Below are 24,366 nucleotides of genomic sequence, written 5' to 3'. Positions count from 1 at the left end.
ACCCTGCCGATATTCGTGATTGCACTCCATGTGAACTCTCAGTGCTAGGATGCGGTCGAGGGTAGACTTCTTAGGCGTAAAACCAGACTGTTCCAGTCGCTGGTAGGTGAGCAAGTGATCATGGATCCTATTGAGGACAACCCTAGCCAGGACCTTACCCAGCACCGAGAGCAGTGTTATCCCCCTGTAGTTGCCGCAATTCAGGCGATCACCCTTCCTTTTACAGATAGGGACGACAAGCCCCGTTTTCCAGTCAGTTGGGATGATGCCAGTCTCCCAAATGGAAGCAAAGATTGCTTGCAATGCTAAGAGGACAGCCATACAACCAGCCTGGAGAAGTTCACCCGAGATACCACAGATCCCTGCAGCCTGTCCTCCTCTCAGCTGGTTCACCACCTGTGCAATATCAGTGAGATTGGGTGGTTCACAGCTAATTGGAGGATCGGTCCCAAGGACCATGGATGCAGAGATATCCAACATCCTAGTCGGAGGATCAGCTTTGAATAACTGCTCAAAGTAGCCAGCCCAGCGGGTCACAACTGCAGTGTCATCCGTAAGGACTGTTCCATCAGCGACTGACTGCGACTCTCTATGGAACAGATTCAGATGTGCGTAATGCTTCGATTCCTCTGTAAGTAGGATGTGGGTCGCTAAACCACAGATGGTGTGTCACTTATTCACAGATTCCTGTAACAAACACCTCTTTATCTGCCCTCAGAGCCCTCATAGCCGTCCTTCTCAGTTCCCAGTACAGACCAGAGTTGCCATTGAGCCGTGCGCTGCGACTCCTCTCGATGATATCAAGGGTGCCCTGAGAGATGAAGCACCTCCTTCTGGGAACACCAATAACACCAACAATAACCCATAATGATGAAGCAAAAACATTTTTATTCAGATCTTTTTGCTGCGACACTTCAAATGGTTATCTTGTTGTTGCTTCTGATGTAGAAAAAACAGAATGATTTCTTAATCTGAAAAAAATGTTATCTTGTTTGCTGTGACTCTTGAGATGTGTTGAGAACTTGATTGGAGTCCACCTATGGTAAACTGAATTGATTGGATATTATTTAGAAAGACGCACACGGACCTGAGTACATAAGGTCCCCCAATTCTTGCTGCATATCAGGACAAAAACAAAGCCATGAAGTTCAAGGAACTCTCAGTAGACCCTGGCAATCAAATTGTGCTAAACCAGAGATCAGATCAAGGTTATACCAAGATCACAGTGGCCTGAGTAGTTGTGAAATGGAGTAAGTCGGGAGTCACTGAGACTCCACCTAGAGTTGGCAGTCTGACCAAACTGAGTAACCAGGCATGATGGGCTCAGAACTTAACAGTCACTCTAATAAAGCTTCAGAAGTCCTCTGCTGAGTTGGGAGAACTTGTCAGAAGATCAGTCATTTCAGCAGCACTTAGCATCAATCAGGTGTTTATGGTAGAGTGGCTAACTCCCACTGAGAATCTACCAAACAGCATTTATAGCACTCTGAGAGCATGAGGAAAAAGATTCTCTGGTCTGATGAGGCCAAAATGGTGCTCTTCAAGAAAAACTCCAAGGACTCACTGTCCAGGTACTGCTTATCAGTTGCCTTAAGGTGATGCATGTTGGTGGAAGCATCATACTGCTGGGGTCCTTCTTAGTTACAAGGACAGGGCATCTGGTCAGAATTGTGGGAAGCATGAAAGGTCCTGCTCCAGAGTGCATGCGACTTCAGACTGGGGCAACGGGTCACATTATAGCAGAACAGTGGCCCAAAGCATATGGCCATGACAATGCTGGAGCGACTTTGGGGCAAGTCTCTGTCCTTAAATTGCCCAGCTAATGTCCAGATTTAAAATCCATAGAACATCTGTGGAGAGACCTGAAGATGGCAGTTTATAGAGGATTCCCATCCAGTGTAATGGAGCTTGAGAGAATCTGCCAGGAAGAATGAGATTAACTAACCAGTTCAGGTATGCAGGGCTTATAGAGACTTAAATGGGAAGCTGTAATTGCTGCCAAAGGGGCTTCTAAAAAGTACTCAATTTAGGGTCTAAATACTTATATTAATGAGAGATTTCCATTTTTGATTTTTAATACATTTCCAAACCTTTCTGAAAACTCGTTTTCACTTTGTTATTATGGATTTTTTATGTAGATTTATGGGCAAAAAAGGCATGTATCTTCTTAAAATGAAATCTACAACACAAGAAACTGCCTGAATATTTTTCTGAATCCACTGTATAAACTGTAAATCCACCACAGAATTTGGATTTAATCAGTGAGTGAGTGAGTGAGTGTGAGTATGTAAGTGAGCGTAGCCCTGCAATGGACTGGCATGAGGCTAAGGCTAAGAATCTCCAAAACCTTGTATTGGAATAAGTAAATTCAAAGAAAAGGAAAGAATGAATGAACTATGTCAGATGGTGTAATGGCTTGAGCTTCTGCCTTACACTCCTAGAGCTCAGGTTCAACTACATTTTTCAGGTTCCGAACCCTCCTTTTAATTTAAATGTAATAAACATGAAGTGAGGTGCATGGTGGTTCTTTATGTAAGGCGTCTGCTTCCAGCTACAGTTTTCTCCTATAATGCTGCTATACAGCAATATGAGGATATTAATTGTATAGCACACATCACAATACTCTAAATAAGTTTCATATGATATTAAATATGAAATGAAATTCAGTAATATACTGCATTTATAATTTTTAGGATACATTGTTCTCATTGCCAGATTGTCTCTCTCGGGACAGATAAATTTCAGTCTATCTATCTATCTATCTATCTATCTATCTATCTATCTATCTATCTATCTATCTATCTATCTATCTATCTATCTATCTATCTATCTATTTTAAACATAACATACCATACTGACAGGACTTTCTGTTTTATGCAGCTTAGAAAATGCCCTTTTTCTTCTATCACTCTATTCATTCATTTTAAAACCCACTTTAACCCATTTCGAGATTCCATGATAGCTAATACTTTCTAGATTGTTTAAACACATCACAGAACCCGATTCATGTCACTATAGTGTAAAACATTATCAAGATAAGTCGCTTGTCTGGTACTGGTAATCGCCATCTCTCACAGCACTCCAGAGGTCACAGAATGGCTTTCTCTTCATTCGTCCATTAGGTCTGAGGGAGGTGGTATCAGATCCCTGGGGTTCAGTTTGGCTACAAGGCAAACATCATAGCTGTCATGCATGAGAACTCTGTGAGCCACTACATTCCACTGGTTTTCCCAAGGGTCCAGTTCCAAGATGTCTTTGGTGATGACCTCATGTCGATCTGTGGATTCATTAACACAAAAATAAAGAGCAAATACATTAGTGATATGGTTGGCATACTTTTACAAAAACATTGCATTGCCAGAATAAATAATTATTTTGTGTCTGTCTCTGAAACATCATTGCACTTTATTTTTTTTCCCTTTTTTTCCCCCTTTGATGATTAAATAATTTGTCTTTGTGAGACACAGTCCTATGTGTTTCAAAGAAACGACTCGCTTCACACTAAACTGCAGACTGACAGCCTGTCATCGGCTTAAGAAGAACAGAATCTCCCCTGAGAGGTCCAATCAAAACCAAGTAATGTGAACACAGCGCCCAGAAGGAAATATGTTTCTGTCCTTGCCCAGAAAGCACTTATTCTCAGTTATTGCCCAGCCTGGTTAAATAAGCTGACATATCAAACTATGGAATAAGAGAATGAAGTACATCGACACATTGGTGCAAATCAGTTAATCCTAGGATGTTTATTCACTCACTTTCACCTATGCTGCAACAACACAGAATTTACAGCCAATCTAACGGACATATGTTTTGGAATTAACAATACATTTTATTTATATAGCATATTTCCCATGGCAGGCAAATTGGAGTATTCAGAGAAAACCCCACATACACACATGAAGACCTCATACACATTTAAATCAAGAAGAACTGATTACTTGGTAGAAGGTTAGATCAACTATATGAGCACCTGACCTTGTACAATAAATTGGTACGTTGTGACCTGAAGAAGAGGTCCTTCCTGAAAACGCATCGGCCAAAACACTGTATCACATGGATAGGTCAGGAATCCAGTGAAACAACCAACCAACCAACCATTTTCTAACCCGCTGAACCCGAACACAGGGTCACGGGGGTCTGCTGGAGCCAATCCCAGCCAACACAGGGCAGGAAACAATCCTGGGCAGGGTGCCAACCCACCGCAGGACACACACAAACACATCCACACACCAGGGCCAATTTAGAATCACCAATCCACCTAACCTGCATGTCTTTGGACTGTGGGAGGAAACCGGAGCGCCCGGAGGAAACCCACGCAGACACGGGGAGAACATGCAAACTCCACGCAGGGAGGTCCCGGGAAGCGAACCCAGGTCTCCTAACTGCGAGGCAGCAGCGCTACCACTGCGCCACCGTGCCGCCCTCCAGTGAAACAACTCCCAGTAATTGCTCAAGGCTACAGGCTCCTCTAGGCCTAAACCCAGGATTGATCACTTCTTTTAGTTGGCTCACACTGTTTTTCATTTGTTATATTCATTTCATATCTAGTTTTGGACACCTTGTTTGTTTTTTATCATTTTTCATGTTGTAAAAATAAAATGAGGTTATTATTCTGTGTCCATTGATATGTTTACAGGCAATTGTAATTTTTCAATTGTTTCACTTTTTTATCACTTTTGTAATTTTTATTGTAAAGTTATGTGGGAATTTTCATCAATTTATTGGAACCTTATATAAATATCTGTTAATGGTTAATGGATTTAATTATTACATGTTTCGCATTGGAATTTATTAAGAGCTGCTATTTAGGTTTTGGTTTTTGTATGCTTTTTCTTATGTAAAATTGGTTTCTCTTTTACAATAAATTATATGTAGATGTCATATGGGCTGGACGGGCATCCCGGCCAGGACAGGGGATGGCTCCTTGCCCAGATGGGAGACTCCTAATGGACAGATAAGCATCCCAGCCAAGGAGAAGAAAAGGAGCAGACTTTGAAGGAAGAACCAGGAGTGATGGACAGACAACCAGTTGAAAGGAAAAAATATCATTGGGTTTTTTTTTTTACTCCCCCAGCACGCTAGATGGCAGCAGACCCAGATATTGGTGCCCAGTGGAAAGCCAGCAGGGGATGCAGAGAGATGTAGTCCAGCAGAGCAGCCCTGCTGGGGTCACTGGGTGCCACAAGAGGGTGCAAAATCCGTGCTGTGATGGACTTCAGTATTACCCAAAAGTGCTTCCATCGGGCAGTGGCCCTGGCACCAGAAGTACTCCTGGGTCCTTAATAATACGGGCCACAATCCGTTGGCCAGGCGGGTCAGGGCTGAGAAAGAGAGAGGCAACACTTGACTGGAGGAGGGTGGTATGGTGGTAAGAGTTGTAAGGAGAGAGATTTTGTGTATATTGGAGAGAGAAACCTGTGTTTTGTGCCTTGTGCAACTGAGAAAAGGATTTTTGGTGTGTTCGTGTCGGGGTTTGGGCTAACTGGCACCCTGGTTTCCATCTCTCTATATATTTATAGAGAAGACCCAGGACACGCTGGAGGGACTATGTCTCCCGGCTGGCCTGGGAACGCCTTGGGATTCTCCCGGAAGAGCTGGAAGAAGTGGCCGGGGAGAGGGAAGTCTGGGCCTCTCTGCTTAAGCTGCTGCCCCCGCGACCCAACCCCAGATAAGCGGAAGATGATGGATGGATGATATATATATATATATATATATATATATATATAGTGGCACTTCACAAACATGAGAAACCAAAATGTCATGAACGTACTCTAGGGGGAACATGGCCAAAACATGATGCTTTTAACCCTCCCTCATAGTCAGAATTGAGATTGTGACCCACCTGACCACATCCATAACAGCCAATTAGCATCATAATGAAGAAGTCACAAAATGGCGCCAAAACAAATAATAATTATGCATGATTTAGAATACATTTCAAAACATTAAACTGAAGATAAAAAAACAAACTACTGAAGTCTAAAACATTCTTAAATGCCTTGTCACGCATGCACATCCGAAGGTCACTTTTCTGGTTCATCAGAGGTAAGCACTACCACTCTGGGACACAAGGAGGGCACTGTCACTGATGGTATTATTTCTTCTTTCACCCACAGCCCAGAGAAACTGCCAAATGAGAGCAACTGCCCCTTTCAGTCCAATAACTTTAAGCACCCCCAGCAGAGGTTGTCTCTTTCCGGGAATAGAAGATGGCAGGACGGAGATCCTACCTGAATAAGTAACCACTCTTTAGGGCTTTGAAGAACTCTCATCCCTACCTGGCTAAATTTCTTTTGCTTTGTTCTAAATATTCACACCATTGAGCACTTATTTATTTTTAGGACTTAGTATTTATTAAAAGGGACAACCTGGTTGGTGCCCCAACATTTCTTTGTAGAACTTTGTGTTCCCTCAGTCAACAACAGCCTTTGGAAAATGGTAATTAATTAAGAAACCAAGAAAAAAATTTAAAAATGAGCCACCTCACACAGACTCATGAGAGCAGAGAAATTGTAGTGTAGATGACAGATGGGACATTTCAGGCAGCAATGACAAAACAGTCACCATTTGAAAAGCACATAAATATCTGCTTTCGTGCCCTAATCCATTATACAAAAACACTTTGACTAGCCCACTGTAGATTGGCATAGTGTTACATCTGTGGGACATTGTTATTCTGAGCATACACTGGAAAATGTAATGAAGTCCATGTAGTACATTTAGCTTATCTCAAGGAGGCAGCGCAGACTGCTGGAATTCCAATGACAGCCAAAATACAAAAAAAGTTTTCATCTAAAGATAAATGAAAAGAACAGGCTTGTAGCCCACAAAAATAGTGCAATGAATTGGAACACAGATAGGGAATGAACAGTGTCATCAATTATTCTGATGGGGGCCGCAGTGGTCTTTAATGTTTGCCATATGAAGGCATGACCAGGGTATTTCTATACTGATGTTAAAATAATCAGACACCACACATAATGATTATACTGCTTCCTTTCCTTGTGGTTATAACAGTTGTCTCATAGCTCCCAGACGCTGGGTTCAAATGTCAGGCATGACCAAAGTCTCGGTGTATAATTTGCATGTTTTTCTTCTATAAAAGGTGATGATAAACTGGTTGAGTGGACTGGTTCTTGCCAGTGCTTGAAGTTCCGCCACCTCTTCCAGTTTCAACAAAGAGTACCAGCATCTTTTCTTAGCGTACCGGTTCAGGATCCTTCACAGGGGATTACACCCTGCAACCCCTGCATTTTCATCGACTATCGTTGTATTGAGAGAATTTACATTTTATCTTCATGGGGGACTATTTGATCGACTGTCACTGGATAGGTATAAGCAGACTACTGCTGGTAATTTGGTTCCACTTCAAGCCCTGCACTTGATGCTACCAGGGTAAGCTTCATGTCTTCAGAACCCTATAATTGTATTAAATTAAAGGATGAAAGGATTTCTCTCAATAACATGCTTTGCAGCATCAAACACAGTTTTGCGTCACTGGTTTTCAACCTCAGTCGTCTTGCTCTAGAGCAGTGTTTACCAGCCTTTTTTTCTGGGGTGGCACACTTTTTTGTAACCAAAAACATCCCAAGTCACGGAACTATTTTACTAAAAAAAACATAAGAGGGACGTTCAAAAAGTTTCTGCTCTTTTATATTTTCGTTGGAAACAGTGAAGTTGGGAGGAGTTGTAATTGGGCATTAAAACGTTGGTACGACGCTGGGAAAATTGCATTGCAAAGGAAGATGACTGTTTAGAAAAGAGATGTCATTTGTTTTTGAAATTCTTAATAAATAGAGTTAAAAAAAAGTGCAGAAACCTTTTAAACGTCCCTCTTATATTATCTCACACACGTCTACTTCATATGGATGAATCCAGTACTGTAAGCATGGAAACCAATGAAGCATGCATGCAAACTGATAGTATACACATGCAAACCACACAAAAATATATGACTTATGGCCTGTTTAGATGACCAAGGAACTGGTGGTGGATTTTAGGAGGCCCAGGCCGCTCATGGACCCCGTGATCATCAGAGAAGACTGTGTGCAAAGAAGTCATTGATTAGGTTCCTATACTCCTCCTCCTGCCCACTCCTGATGCAGCCCACAATAGCAGTGTCGTCAGCAAACTTTTGCACGTGGCAGGACTCCGAGTCGTATTGGAAGTCTGATGTATGTTGGCTGAACAGGACAGGAGAAAGTACAGTCCCCTGCGGCGCTCCTGTGTTGCTGACCACAATGTCAGACTTGCAGTTCCCAAGACGCACATACTGAGGTCTGTCTGTAAGATAGTCCACGATCCATGCCACCAGGTGTGAGTCTACTCCCATCTCAGTCAGCTTGTCCCTAAGGAGCAGAGGTTGGATGGCATGTTTGGCCCCTTATATGCCGGAGAAGCTGGTAAAAAGGCAGCTCCGAAATCAACACTTGCAGATACAGCACTTTGGTGGCATCTCTCAGTTGCTTTTTCCCTTTGCCCGCCCCTCTCAAACTCAGAGGCCACTCATATGCCCACTATCCCCGGCCCTGTGAGACTTACTGGCGACCATACAGCCAGGCAGATGGACTCTAGCAGCCTGAAGATGTTTCTGAAGTACTTCAAGTGCTGTGTCTACAATACAGCGATCCCAGGGCTGCTTTAATGCCAGCTTCTCTAAGTAGTCCTGTCCTCCTCAGACAGGTCTTGACCCCCTTTGGAGCTTGTGCCTCTCAGGTTCAGACCCAGGGGCACTACACCACTGTTACAAGGCACACTAGTTGAAAAATTCTGCTCCAAGTGTGGATCGAGAATAAAAATGTGCTTTTCAGTTTGGCAGATCAGGATATTGTATTATTCCATGCCAAGCAGGCTTTTCATATAGTTAAAGAGTATGCTGAACCATGTGCACTTGTTCACAGTGACGAACGTCTGGAAAAACACAAGTGTTCATACTGAAAATGTAAGAATTAGAGGAAAAAATTAGCCTGTTTAATCAAGGGCAGAGTCATGGGGGCTACAAGCTTTGCAGGCATCATCAAACACCGATACATTACAAGGTATACATACCCATACTGAGTAGATTAACCCAACATGCATGTCTTTGGAAGGATAAGAAAAAAGAGAACCCCAGAGAAAAAGCCACACAGATATGGAGAGAACATGCAGACCTGTATAGGCAAAGCAGGATTTAAATCCAGGACCCTTACTACTTTTTAGACATGAAATGGGCAACATTCTGTATTTACAGGCTGCAGATAATTGAGGATAATGTCCATTTAAAACTACTGATATTTAAGATATAATTCTAAAAACAGGAACATTAACTAATTTGCAAAGAATTGTTCAGCAGTGGAATTTTTGTTATTTTACTAGGGGGCTCTGTGAAAACGTGAAAACACAGCATATAACTGGCTGTGAGTGAATATTGTTTCTTTCATCTCTAATAAATGAACCGACTTTTTCGAATGTTTGTCCCTGTGATTTTTTAATTGTCCTAGCAAAAGCTATTCTAATGGGAAACTGTAAACGTTTTAATATGAATGTTATCCGCAGAATATGTACTACATTATCTTTCTTGTCACCTGTTAAAATTTTACATGTCAGAACTGTTCAACCAATTTTCAATACAACTAATCTTGTCCCATTTCATAGCTCATCACTCATACATATATTATGCAATAACATTACAATACATCCTTCTTTCAACAGTAATTCAGCCAGTGGAAGACCAGATGGTGTTAACGGTTGTAGATATTCTACGGGATATTGTATGTTGATGTTTTCATCATCCACATGATCACCACCAACTGCGTCAGCACAGTCTATTGATACGCGTTTAACCAATATGCTGTGTAACCGATCGTCATTTTCGGCATCAATTCATTTGACTTCATTGTTTCTCGGTGCTAGGATTGCCCGTGTACTCATTTCTTCTGTCGATAACACTTCAGGATAAAATTCTTCAATAAGATTTGGACATAATAAGTCTTCTTTTATTGGGAGCTTTAAGTGAGGAAAATTTATAAGAGCTGAGTCTGTCAAAAGCATTCACACGAATGAGAAGTGAGAGGACTGGGCGTGAGGCGTGGGCTATTACCCAGAAATGGTTGAGAAGAGGGCTGGACCCCCTATTCCTACTAGAAAAAATCTCTTGGCAATAGTCTCGTCTCGTCTCAGGATTTTCTTTTGTAATAGAGAGATATTTTGTAGAAGATTCTGGTCAAAGTGGCATATAAGTGTAGGATCTGGCACATTTAGAATAGGAGCCCAGGCAGCTTAGAGCTTAGAGTCATACAGCGAACTGGAGGGATTACTGAATTGCCACCCTTGGGGTTTAAAGTCCAACCCTCTTTACCACACTGCCTGCCCTGCAGATCCTGAACATGTCAAGGTTTAAACTTGATCATCTCTACAGTAAATTTAAAAACACCAAACTTTATTTTTATCTTCCTTACCTGCTCCATAGTAACATCCACAGATGTAAAGTTTGCCTTCAACCACACCAGCATTGGTAGAATTAGTTCTCAGAGCCAAAAGAGGTGACGGTAAAGTTGGCCCTTCCCTCCAGAAGTCACCATCAGGGTTGTAGATCTCCACATTGTCAAGGCATCTTCTTGCCTGGCCGCGATCTGACCCTACACATCCAATTCCACCTTTGCATGAAAAGAAAAAAAAAAATCTTAGGTAAACAATGCCTAGAAATAAAAGCATGCGAATCATTTATGATGACCCACTTTGTGCAATGATGAAGACTAAATCAGAGGTAAATTATAGCAAAAGTGAGCACAAAAGGAAAACATGTTGATTGCGTCATCATATTTATTCACACTTCTGTTTCACTTCCACAGAGAATAGGATTTAAATTCCAGTCTGGTCTCCATCTATGTGACGTTCGACTGTGTTTCATGTGTTCAATGTTTGCCAACTCCTAACTGGCTGAAATTTGGCAGGCTCATTCCTTACAGCTTACTTACAAAAGTTGGGCAGGTTTCATTTCGAAATTCTACGCGTAATGGTCATAACTGGAACCTATTTTCACTGGCAACATGAATTAGATGATCTACAAGTCTCCAACTTAAAGTTTAAATCCAAACAATATATTCAATCTCTTTTCGTTGTTCCGTTATTTCATCAAGTAATAATTTCCGTTTGTTTGCACTAATCCAATCTTTCCTATCCTTTTTTTGAGACTTTGGAATTTTCATACTTCCATTATCTCTAGCCTGCTGTGCATGTGTACCACCCTAACATTTTTGAATTCTTTACAACGTTCTACTTTGTCATCTTCTATTTGTCCTTTATTTCTGGCTCCGGTGTGGTTAAATCTCTTTCTTGCGGGACGTATAACGCTGCTCACATTGTGAAGGGGGGGCTGAATGCACGTTAAAGAGATGCGAATAGATCAGCTGCTGTTTGGCTGCTCATGCTGGTGAGCTGCGTGTTCTGCTTGTTGTGCTGCGCGTCGATCGTTTAAAAGCCTGTACAGCAGCTGTCCTTTTGTCTCACTGCCTTGTCTCGTGGGAAGATCACATTTCATCTCCCTTCCAAGATTTATTTTATAATAGAGAGATGTAATATGTCAGGAAATGAACAAGGCAAAATAGACATGAAAAATCCAAAAACAGTTGAAGAAGCAGGCTGACGCTTTAACTAATCTACCAAGTAGAGATTTTTCTAAACTCAGCCAGGCCCCAAATAATACCTGCTGTCTTCAGATTGGTTGAGCAGGCCCCAGGAATGGAGAGCTGGCAAAATGACACAAAATGTCCACAAACATATCCAAAAGCCCCAAAAGAGGGAGGATTACCATCGACCCCTGGCTTCTGAACCAAAAGGGGAAAAGCAAGTGATCTTTATGAACTGAAGACGTATTCAGCAAAAATAGAAAAATACAGAAAAATGCTCAACTCCTTACAAAAATGAACTAAACTTAAAATAAATTTTGAAAAAAGATTACTATCTATATGAATATAGTATATCTTGCAGTATACTGAATTATATTGTAAAATATGTAAATTATTAACTATTTTTATATATTGCATTACATGTATATCTTCTAAAGTATAAAAATGTGTTGCTTAATATATTTCAAAATAGTAGTAATAATATACTGTCAAGCGCAAATATTATAATTTATTTTTAAATAGACTGTACATTCTAGTTATAATATACAACACAATATATTTTGAAGACTATAGATACGTATATTTAAATATATATTTGCTATTTTTGTATATTAGCTTTCCTCTAACAGAAAAAATTGTTTTAGAACAGATGCTGGAATATTCTAGATGTATTTATAGTTAAGATTGCTAGCCTGACATTTGATTTACTCCTCTTTAAAAACTAATATTGAGACAATACAAATTCAGGAACTTGGCAGCACTGTAACATTTTTTAACAATTTTTCTTGGAATGTCAAAATCATCAGGCATATCATGCACATTTCACCATGGCATACATGCCAATCTACATGTACTGCCATATTATCCACCTACTTTAACAACTTCTTGAGAGTTACAGGGCATTCAAAATAAATTGGAATCTTTGGGAAGCTTGTGTTTAATTTTTTCCAAGTTAAAAGATAAGCCATAAATGATATTTCAGAAATAGAGGGTTGAGTACACCGTATACTGCATGCCCTACACACCATGTATTTGGAAATTTGTTTGTTGCAATACAGTAAGGGAAATATATGTTTCAATATATTTTAGATATAAAAATATATATTTGAGCTTTTTACATTTTTCATTATATTGTAATATAGGTCTACATATTTTTATATTGCAATATATTTAATTTTTGAAAGGGCAGAGTAAAAAGAGACAAAGGGAGTTGTCTAAAAGGTAATCCTAACCAAACAAGTCCCAATACACCATCCAGAAAAAGGAAAATAAGTCAAGTATAAAAAAACAGTAAATCCAAACAGAAATAGTAATACTTACAGAACTCCACAATAAACACAAGTTCACCAGCTCCTGAACCTTCTGAGCTGTTTTAAATAGCGAGAAGGAGGTATTAGAACTGGTGATGTCAGGGTGGCCCTGCCCCTGGGGTACAAGGGACATAAGAGAATGTGATTTTACACATAGAAACATAATAATACACAAATAGATGACTATTAACAAAACATAAATATCCATATGCTAACTTACGGCTCCATTTGGGACTGGCTGTTTGGCTGCCATATGTCAGTCACAAAGGCTACAGGTGCTTGCTCTTAAGGCTCTGTGGGTGTGACATGATTACTGGTATGCTTATTTTAACTGCCGATGCAGAGCAGTACTCACCCTCCTGCACAGCAAAGATTAATGCCTGGCAGTGCAAGTTCAGTAAGCCCCTCATTGGCCCAGTGATGGCTTGGTAACTCTGGTCAAAGTCATCACTACCCCATGGTTTCCTACTTTTTAATGTTGTTGCACAGAAACTAACACAGTAAATTAGTATTTTTGTTGGATTTTTGATTTTGATTCTAGAAGACTTTAAAAGGACTATTGGCTAGAATTGCACAACTTTTCATATATTACTGATAATGTTCTATGGAGGAATATATATATATGTATATATATATATATATGCAACTGACTTTCTACTCGTAAAACAAGGGTCAAATACTCAGTTCTAAAAGGGCCGCCAACATTGTAATTTCTTCCGATAAATCTTCAGTTCTCTCTCTGAAATACGTAATATCTTCGGCAGAATCCATTTCATCGGCAGTAGTAAGCATTTTTCTAATTAATTCTTGTGCTATCGATTCACCAATCAGTAACTAGAGGGCGTGTTAGAGCCCACCCTCTCAACTTTGATGAGTGAAAGTGACAGTTTTATTTCAAGCCGTATTTCATGACGGTTTGCAGGAATGTTACGGACAAAATGAAATAAATAAATAAGCAACGAAAAACATATTTCGTGACACATTTATTTATTTATGCTCTCATTTCATGACATATTTATTTATTAAGGCTGTCATTTCATGACACATTTATTTATTTATGCTCACATTTCACAGTACTTTTATTTATTTACACATTTATTTATTTATTTCATTTTGTCCGAAATATTCCTCCATAATGTTCAGGGTTGTAACACAGCAAAAAAAAAAAAAAACCTGGGCTAGTACCTATAAATGTAGAATAAATAGTTTAAAGTCACATTGGTGTTGTGTTTTTTTATCCCTTAGAGACATATTAGATGTAAAAAACTGATACCACTCCAGGCTAAGATTCATTTAGGCAGACAACCTGACTACAGACCCTTATTGTTTTGAAAAACTCGTCAGAAACTTCCAAAGACTTTTTTGGACAGTTATTTTAACAAATCTTGACTACACATTGTTCTCCTCTCTTGCTAAATGAATCTTAGCCTGGAGATGTCTATTAATTTCTTACATCTAAGATGTCTCACCTAAAGGTTTTCCTGTCCTGGTGTCCATATAAGAACAGGGAACTCCAGTTTCTGTATTTCATCTTGCCTGAAGAAGGGGCCTGAGTTGCCTTGAAAGCTTGCATATTATAGTCTTTCTAGTTAGCCAATAAAAGGTGTCATTTTGCTAAACTTCTCACTTTATCCAAAATGGCTAACACGGTACAACACCCCAGTACTGTAGCTGGGTTAGGAAAATCTGAAAATGGATACATTTATGGATTAAAACTGAATATCTATGGAGGCCTGACTGATAGGAAAGCCTGCTTCAATCTGTTGACTCACTGTGATAAAAAGTGAGTTCACCTCGAGTTGCAGTTATGGTAGTTCCAGTATATAATCCGGCAAACAAGGGGTGTGAGGCAGAATAAACATCAGGAAGAGTCGACAGCCCTGCACATTGACTTCCACTGAGGTCTCCAGCTGTCTCACACAGCACAGCACCTTTTCAAAGGCACAAAGCGTATCATCATCCCAGTCAGATTTTATTTAGTAGGCACTGCAGTGGAAAAACTAACACACCGCTTCTCTGGAAATTGTTTTCTATGAGAGAAAGGAAACGACTTGTCAACAGAGAGATTCAATTTATTATTTCCCTGCTCTTTTGGTTATTTTGGTCTATAGCATTTCATTTATAGCGAGGGAGAGAAAGGGTCAGTGTTAGCTGGAAATGAAAGGGCGCTTTTATTTGCAAAAATCCAATCTGTGCCTCACAATGCACTTAGCTGAGAAATCAATATGCTTTCTGTGACAGGAAGGTCAATGCCAGTTAAGTGAAAGGTCAGCAATACATACTTTCGATTCTAGTGACGTGCATCCACAGAAAAGAAACTCACCTGGAAAATGTCACTTTCCTTTTTAATGTATGTGTTACAGTTTTCAGGGATTTCATAGTTTGTTCTGTTATGTCTTTTGGAATGTTATAACATCCTTACACTTTATTTTGATGTATGTACTGTTGTAGGGAAGGGTTGCCATTGGTATAAATGGCATCCAAATGGCAGTTTATAAGATAAGAGTGGTAAACCCGCCCTGGCAATGTGAGTGCAAATGGATATGCCAATGGGAGGAGAAACTCAGGTAGCTGTAGTGGGTCTCCTGGAAGTGATTCACCCAAAGGCGCCAAAGAGAGTGACACCAAAGAAGCTGGACAAGAACTCCTCTTGTCCCAAGTGGCAGTGGCAGTACCTTTTTATTGTAATTTATTTTTTTCATGTTAGTAGGGATGAAGAAGACAATCCATTCTTAGATCAATTAGTGAAACAAATTATTCTTCCCTTCCTATAACACTCATGACATTGACACAAGCAGAAGGGCATATATTTCCCATTTGCACGCATTTTTAGGTTATTAACTAGGAAACATGCAGACGTCCGGTTTGTAAATAAAGTCGGTTGATATAGAGCAAGCTGAACTTTTCCATTTTGTCAAAACAGTGTTTTGAGAGTGGAGTGTTTCGTTTTCACCATCCAAAACACACCTTCACAGTGACCACTTTGCTGTGCATGCCATTTACTCTTCATGCCCTCCCGCTGCTCTTTTTCTCCGTCTTCTGTGTCATGCTTGACACTCAGCAAATATCAGCAATCTACTTTTTACTTTTTCCTTTTACAGAGTTTTTTTGTCATGATCGATGATCAATAAACACAATACTTCTGAACATGTATGTAGCGGGTCCTGGGAAATTAAGTGTTATCAGGCCTTAAGCTTTCGATCAAGACCAAGATCAAGGTTATGGCCACAAAAGTTACATGTGGACACCCTGTCACGTGCATTTCTCCATTCTTGCACTTTGACACTTAGCAGATCCTTTTTTTTCTTGCTGTTATGATCTTCCTCATCACTTTATTGGCACCTATGATTTGCTTGACATCCAACAGATGTCGCTGGTCTTCTTTCTCTTTCCACCATGCTGCTTCATTTGCCTAACACTTTGCCATAAGAATTTCATGAGCGCAGATTAGCCTGGCAAGGCCGACACTACCTTACGTTTCCATAAGTAAGATCAAGATCAAGGTTCTAGCCCCAGTAGTTTCAGAGTAAGTGTATAACAGATAGACCTTAGCATTTTATATATAACTGGAAGAGGGTCAAAGCCCACCCTGGATCACATGGGGGCCGCCTTCCTGGTTGCTCTGGGGGCCACGGGTACAGGGCATGGAAGCTCCACCCTGTAGGGGCCACACCAGGAAGTGCTGGGGGGAAGATTTAGGACGGCACCCAGAGAGCTGCCGGGAGGACAGCCGGCACTTCCACCACGCTGGGGCGTGGCCAAGGGAGGAATGCCGGGAACACCTGGGGCTCATCCGGGGACTGCATAAAAGGGGCCGTCTCCATTCATTCAGCGCTGGAGTCGGGTGGAGGCAGGACAAGGCAAGAGAGAGGAGAGTGGAGGCGGCCCGAAGAAAGGCATATTGTGGCCAGGACTGTGTGCTGGGGTTTGTGCACTATTTTGGACCGGGTCTCAGTGACCATTTATTGTAAATATTTGTAAATAAAATACGTGTGGTGGTGACAAACAACATGTCCGCCTGTCTGTGTGTGGGTCGGCGCCACAATATATATATATATATATAGTCCTCATGTGTCTTCTTGTCATTTCGTATTTAGGTAAAGATCTCTAATGAAAAATAGAAGCAAAAACTCCAGACTCATTTCCTGTCACATGTAGACATTTTGTTGAACCATCGTATTAGTAACACACTGGTAACAGGACATGCAATTTGCCATTTATAATGACAGTTATGGCGATTGCAATTCTAAAGATGCATCAAAGACAGAATTGAAACATGAAGCAGCACACCATGTGTGAGCCCTCACCTGCAGAAGTCAGGAAATGGCAAGCTAATGGCAGGAGGCACAGCAAGCGGCTTTCCATAAATTGAGTTTCCTTGCATAGAAAATGTTAGTGTGCACAATGGTGCCTTTTGGTGTGTCTTTGTGAGGAATAACCGGACTGGGGTTGGGGCTTTCCTGGAAAACAGTCTGGAGGTTAGCTAGACGTGAATCATAGAACTCTATCCCGTCCTACATGCCCTCTCAAACAGCTGACCGGCTCGGTATATCCTGTGAATAGCTCAGTCAGTATTTGCACAACAAATCGCAACACGAGTTTCAGTGAAAATGTCAGGTGAAAAAATCGAACAGCGAAACATGACAAGACAAAGCTCTTTCCATAAAGCAGTTTTTGACTGACAAAACATTCCTGTCCTCGATCATCCTCCCTATTCACCCGATTTAGCTCCCTGTGATTTTTACTTGTTCCCGAAAATCAAAAGTGACCTGAAAGGAACACATTTTTCTTCAGTGGATGAAGTGAAGACAGAAACGGCAAACCTGTTGAAGAGCCTCAAGCAAGAAGACTTCCAGCACTGTTTCAATCAATGGAAGATACGTATGGAGTGGTGTAGAGATCAGGAGGGGGAATATACAGTATAGAAGGTGACAATGTTAAGAATGCTTTAATTCATCAATAATTTTTTTTTACCAATCCGGTTATTTTTGTGCCTCACCTCATATGCAGTATGTGACATTTTTAAAAATTGCGTTGCAAGGTCAAAGAGGTATAAGCAGATTTGATGTGTGTGCTGGCGATTGTCTACATTTTCCACCTGCGTGAATGAGTCTTTACGCAGCAACATTACTTGTTTTCTACCCTAAAAATGTTTTTATAATGAGTTTTGCGTTTCACAATTGTGAAATCTCAAGTGAAAGGAATTTTAGTGTTTTGCAAAAAGCTGTGCAAATTGAAACTTTCCTGTTTTGCTCATTACTCTCAATCATTTAAAAACACAATTATATTTGTGACATATTGCATGATAGTCAGAAAGTTTCAGTTGTGCCATATATGTCACACTACTACTACTAATGCTGGTACTAATATGCACTGCACATTAATTAATAACAATTCTTAGCTCTTTCTGTTGTTCTGCATGGTCCTTAGAAAGACAAGATGGGTACATGTGGCACCTTTATGGATGAGGACCAAAAAAATGAACATTGCCCTTTATTTGGAATGAGTGGTACTTTGCAGGTAAATTTAAGAAGCTACTCCAGAGACTCCAATTATTCAGGGGATTCATGGTATACTGGCCCTGGGAGCAACATCAGCAGAAGAAGCGTGCATCAGGAACTTGATAAAATGTGTTTGCATGATCAAGAAGCCACACACAATTCTAAGATCACTCTGTGCAATGCCAAGTGTCGGCTGGAGTGGTGTAAAGCAAGCCACCATTGTTTTCTGGGGCAGTGGAAATGTGTTCTCTGGAGTGATAAATCTCACTCCAATATCAGGCAGTTTAATGGACAAATGTGGGAGAAAGGTACTGTTAATGTACCCTACAATTACAATTTATTCTTGTAGAGCTGAAAATCACACAAGAAGTGCTGCAATGGCCTTTATCAGGCCCTACCTCTTGACAGCCCCCCAGCCTTGACTCTCTAAGAAGACAAGGAAAAACTCCCAAAAAAACCTTGTAGGGAAAAAATGGAAGAAACCTTGGAAAAGACCCAAAAAGAGACCCCTTTCCAGGTAGGTTGGGCATGCAGTGGGTGACAAAAAGAAGGAGGTCAATACCAGTGGCATAGGAAGGCGGGTGTGGCCCGCACCGAGTACCAGCTCTGAAGGGGCGACAAAAAATTGCTGGTTTTGTATTAATGCGCCTTTTTGTTACATAAAACAACATGTCAAATAATTTACATGGGCTTTAACAATCCCTAATTGCGCAAATTGCAGGTAAGCGATGTGATGCTGTAATGATTTAGTATTATTGTGTGGTGCGTTGGGGGGAGAGGGTGTTCTGTCTCGTTTCTTTTGAACTGTGCTGGTGCTCAAGTAAACAAACTACCGGTCCTGTGACTCATCGTCTCACCCCTGCCACAAATATATCATCGCCCCAAGTCGTTCTGTGCAGCAAGATGATATTTTTAACTTGAACATCATAATAATATAGTTGGCGCGAAACGTTTTAGACCATGAAGCAACAGCATCCAAGTGGAGCACAGCAAAGAAAAAAACAAAAGGCCAAAGTTTTGGAAGTCCAGTCGCTGGCCTGCTCGATGCTGAAATTTGTTAAACCTTCGACATCAACATCAAGTGTGGAAGAAGACATAGCAACATTATCTCAATCCGAGAGTGAAGTTGGAGTTAACGAAAAACCTGATAGAAGTCACGAAAGTGAAGAACAAATTAGAAAGGACATTCACAAAGAAACTGAAGAGCTCAAACAAAATGATAACTTCGGAGATAATTCATAATGAAGAAGAAAATAAATCAGAAGACAGCGCATCAGACAAAGAAGAAGAAGGAGGATGAGAAGAAGAAGGAGCAGATGTAGAAAAAACTAATAGTAATATTTTATCTTCTGACATCTCTGATTGGCCTTTCCCTGTTCCAGATAATCTAAGAGTTGACTTAATTAAAAGAGGAAGTGAAGCGTTTCAAAACCAAGATGGACCATTTGTTTCAGTTAAGAGACAAGGGGATGAGACGAAGGGTGCTAACTGACAGTCAGCCAAATGGCGAGAAAATTCTGAGAACCTGGATGGCATACCCAACTAAAAACCAAAGCTTGTACTGTTTTAGTTGTAGGCTCTTTGGCACAAATGCAAGTTTGAGTAATACATCTAAATTTGTAACTGGTTTTCAAGCTTGGTGGAAACTTAATCCGAAAGTTCACAACCATGAAACCTCAGAGCAACATGAAGCTTGTTTTGAAAAATGGAAAACTTTAAGAACAAGTCTAATTGCCAATAGAACAATTGATCAAGTTAGCCAGACAGCTGCTGAAACAGAAAAAAGGAAATGGAGAGATCTTTTAAAAAGACTCCTAGACGTCACTATGTTTTTGGCTAAACAAAATCTTCCATTCCGCGGACACAGAGAGCATATGTTGGCGGAGAACAAAGGAAATTTTCTACAGCTGATTGAACTTCTATCAAAATACGATCCTGTACTAAGAGAGCACTTAATCAAGCTAGAACAGTCAACTCAGTCACAGTCGGGTAAGATATTAACAAGCTATTTGCCTCCCACAACACAAAATGAGTTTATCTTACTTCTGGGTGGAATTGTTAAGGAAAAGATTTTGACTGATATTAAAAATGCAAAGTATTTTAGTATCATCTTTGACAGCACGCCCGACATCTCGCACATAGATCAAATGAGTGAAACCATTCGTTACGTTCACATAGAGAACAAAAAAGTTGAAATAAAGGAGTCATTTCTAGGTTTTTTTCAGCTAAGTGGGAAGAAAGCCGTTGATGTAACGGAAGATATTTTAAAGGTTATTGAATGAGATGGTCTACATATAACAATGTGCCGAGGACAAGGATATGACAATGCTTCTACAATGGCTGGAGTGCATTCAGGAGTTCAAGCAAGGATTTATCAACTTAATCCTAAAGCATTGTTTGTACCCTGTACAAACCACTCTCTCAGTCTGTGTGGAGTACACTATTTTGCAACAGTTCCATTATATGTGACTTTTTTTGGGACCTTAGAAAGTTTGTACGTGTTTTTCTCAGATTCTACGCACAGATTGACGATCCTTCTGACAAATGTTGAAGTTACAGTTAAGCGACTTTCAGAAACAAGATGGAGTGCTCACTAAGATGTTGTTAAGCCTGTGCTTAAGTGCTTTAAGAGATTTTCAATGCCATTGAGGAACTGTGTGATGCTTCGGAAATGATCGAAACCAGAGGAGCAGCTCAAACTCTGTTATCTGCAATGTGTGATTTCTCGCTTTTGTGCTTTTTGTGTTTATGGAATAATGTCTTAAAAGAAGTCAACCATGTTCAAAAGTGTTTGCAGATTCTTGGAATAAGCTTTGAGAAGTCAGTTATCAAGATGAGAAGTCAAAAGGTCTTTTTAAAAGACACTGGAAATTACCTTATTGAGGAAGTACTGCAATTTGCAAAAGACATGTGTGAAGAAAGAGATGGGAATTCCTGTAGTAAAAAGAAGAACTGTCAGGAGGAAGAAGAATATGCCCGGAGAGAAGGCTGCAGACGAGCCACTGACTTTGGACCAAGAACTAAAAAAGGTCAATGTTAGAGTGCATTGATAGGTTTCCACAAGAAATCGATACACATTGCGAAGGCATGGAATGTATATCAGATCGGTTTGCAGTCTTAGAGCCCAGCAATCCGATCGAAACCACGGAAACTGAACTTCCCAAATTTGTACAAAGTTTGGTTGAAAATCACAATGAGCTTTCTGCAGATGGTATCCTTACAGAAATTCCACGCCTAAGAAGATTTCTAAAAGCCGCCAAAGTTCCAAAAGAAGAGTCTCTTGGTTGGACTTCCTTAAGATTCTTAGAGTTTGTGGTTGAATGTGAACTTTTAGACTCTGTTCCCAATCTCACTTTAGCGTTAAGATTTTTCTTAACTTTATGTGTTTCTGTTGCATCATGTGAGAGGAGTTTTTCGAAACTCATACTAGTTAAGAATTATCTCAGATCCACTATGAACCAAGCATGACTCTCTAGCTTAGCCATTTTGTCAATTGAAAATAGTGTAGCTGAAGGTATCGATTTTGATGACACAATTTCAAAATTTGCAGAACAAAATGTTAGAAAGAAGAGATTCTAAGTATCATGTTAAAGTACACTTTGCTGGATTAGAGCCTAGAGAACGAAACTTGTAAACAATTGAGTTTTCATTAAATTTCATTATAATAATAATAGAGTTATGTACTAGGTACTATCACTATGAAAAAAGATTTCTTACATTGTACATTAAACTGGCTTATTAATAAAAAGGCATTTTTCTGTTTTTTATTCATAAAAATTGTTTACAAAATAAATAACATCCCCTTTTTACTTAACCAATTGAATAAAAAAATTGCTTTCTCAATAAATTTAATTTTATATTTTGGTGGACATGGGGGTGACAAGTTTAAACTGCGCACTGGGTGCCACCAGACCTTGCTACGCCACTGGTCAATACAATACAATAGACTGAACAGAGCAAATCCTCAATACAGTATGAAAATAAAAATTTACAAGTACAGAGCAGAATTTAACAGTAGATGATATCACATAATATGATTTGGACTTGTTTAGAGTTCTGGAGACCTCAGCCATCAAGCTGCCTCCCCCAATTGGCCATTCCACAGCTGAAACAGCACTGGGCCAGCCAATCCAATGAAAGGACCCCTCTACCCAATGATTCCTGCGATCCTCCATCAGGGATGACTTTACTTTAGGCAGGCAAAACAACTTGGCAGGTGGGCCGTTGCACCAATTGCCACATTTGAGTAGAGAAGAGAAACAGAATATGTGAGGGTTAGTAACAAATTATAACTATCATATTACTTATGTTTTACTGCTAATGACTAACAACTGAGATGCAGTATGTAGTAAAGTTAATCAGCAGCTCTAGTCAGGATATGCTAAACTGAAGTAGTGAGTCTTCAGCCGGGATTTGAAAGCTGAGACCGAAGGGACATCTCTTATAGTAGCAGGCAGACCATTCCACAGTTTAGCGGCCCTGTAACTAAAAGCTTGACCTCCCACTGTTATTTTATTAATTCTTGGAATCACAAGCAGACCGGCATCTTGAGATCTTAATGTGCGCTCAGGTTTGTAAGTCATGATAACTTCAGACAAGTAAGCCGGACCTTGGCCATTTAATGCTTTATATGTTAAAAGGAGTATTTTGAAATCCGCCCTAAACTTAACCGGGAGCCAGTGAGAGGATTTAAGAAGTGGAGTTATGTGTTCATATTTTCCTGTTCTTGTAATAATTCTTTGAATTCATTTGGATTAACTGGAGGCTGTATAAAGAACAGTTTGAACATTCAGTGAACACTGCATTGCAGTAGTCAATCCTACTAGAAATAAATGCATCAATTAATTTCTCAGAATCGTGTTTATTTAGAAAGCGCTTTAATTTCCTAACATTTTTAAGATGTAAGAACATGATTTGGACAACTTTGTAATATGCTTTATATATGACATGCTAGAGTCAAAGATAACTCCTAGATTGCGGGCTGATTCAGTAACATTAATAGTGATTCCAACTGAGTTAAATGATGACAAAATATTGTTGTGATCAGATAGATAGATAGATAGATAGATAGATAGATAGATAGATAGATAGATAGATAGATAGATAGATAGATAGATAGATAGATAGATAGATAGATAGATAGATAGATAGATAGATAGATAGATAGAAGCGTCATTCCCTCCAACAATTAACATTTCTGTTAACCCTACAGAACACAAAGACATTTTAGACAATTGTGTGCTTCCAGTTTTGTGGCAAATGTTTGGGGAAGGCCCTTTGGTGTACCACTGTGCATAAAGCCAAGTCTACAAAGATGAGAAGGAACTTGAGTGGCCTGCTCAGAGCCCCAATCTCAAGCCTTGGTATAAAAGGTAATGCTGATTGCGAACATGGTCTTCTTGTCCGACATCACTACCTGATCTCACAAATGTTCTTTTGGCTGAATGGGCACACATTCCAGCAGACACTCCCCAAACTCTTGTGGAAAGTCTTCCCAGAAGAGTGGAGACGTTTATAGCTACAACGTTGGGAACAACTCTATATTAATGTCCATGGTTTTGGAACGGGTTGCCCAACAAACTCATATACAGTAAGTGTGGTTGTCTATTGGCCATATAAAGGTGTCTTTTTGCTTCACTTCTCATTGCAGACTATCTAGTGATAAACCTACTGTTATTTGCTACACAGCATTATTAGTGAGCTGACTAATTCTGCTCAACTGGAAGAAACCAAATGCACTCTCCATACCTCAAAGAGAAAATACTATCTTATGTTACCTGAGACAATAAAGATAAATTTGTGTGTAGTTTTTGCAGAGCTTCTTTAAAATATGGCAAGAAATCATTTAAAATTATTCTAAAATAAATCTGCTGGGCTCCTGAGCGTCTCTGCTAGACTCCTAATGTTTTAATTAATATGAGGTTGTATAACACAGTTTGCCACTTTATA

The 24,366-nt window shown here is 39.9% G+C and overlaps 1 protein-coding gene across 3 annotated transcripts in view; it reads right to left on the bottom strand.

Moving 5' to 3' along the window:
* Positions 1-719: 719 nt before the first annotated feature.
* The window catches only part of kbtbd12 (kelch repeat and BTB (POZ) domain containing 12), an 82,754-nt gene continuing 59,107 nt past the window's right edge, over positions 720-24,366 (bottom strand). The window contains exons 5-6 of one of the 3 annotated variants that reach the window (XM_039771023.1): positions 10,437-10,634; positions 720-3,277 (exon numbers count right to left, since the gene is read on the bottom strand). In XM_039771023.1, the coding sequence (XP_039626957.1) occupies positions 3,108-3,277; positions 10,437-10,634 (368 nt within the window). In that variant the 3' untranslated portion in view covers positions 720-3,107. Of the gene's footprint in view, positions 3,278-10,436; positions 10,635-11,290; positions 11,805-12,926; positions 12,974-24,366 lie in introns of those variants that run through there. The other 2 variants (XM_039771026.1, XM_039771025.1) reach the window with 2 other exon arrangements.

Source organism: Polypterus senegalus, chromosome 12 (genome assembly GCF_016835505.1).
Source record: "Polypterus senegalus isolate Bchr_013 chromosome 12, ASM1683550v1, whole genome shotgun sequence".
In the NCBI taxonomy this organism is placed as follows: domain Eukaryota; kingdom Metazoa; phylum Chordata; class Cladistia; order Polypteriformes; family Polypteridae; genus Polypterus; species Polypterus senegalus.
This window is presented reverse-complemented; position numbering and strand designations above follow the sequence as displayed.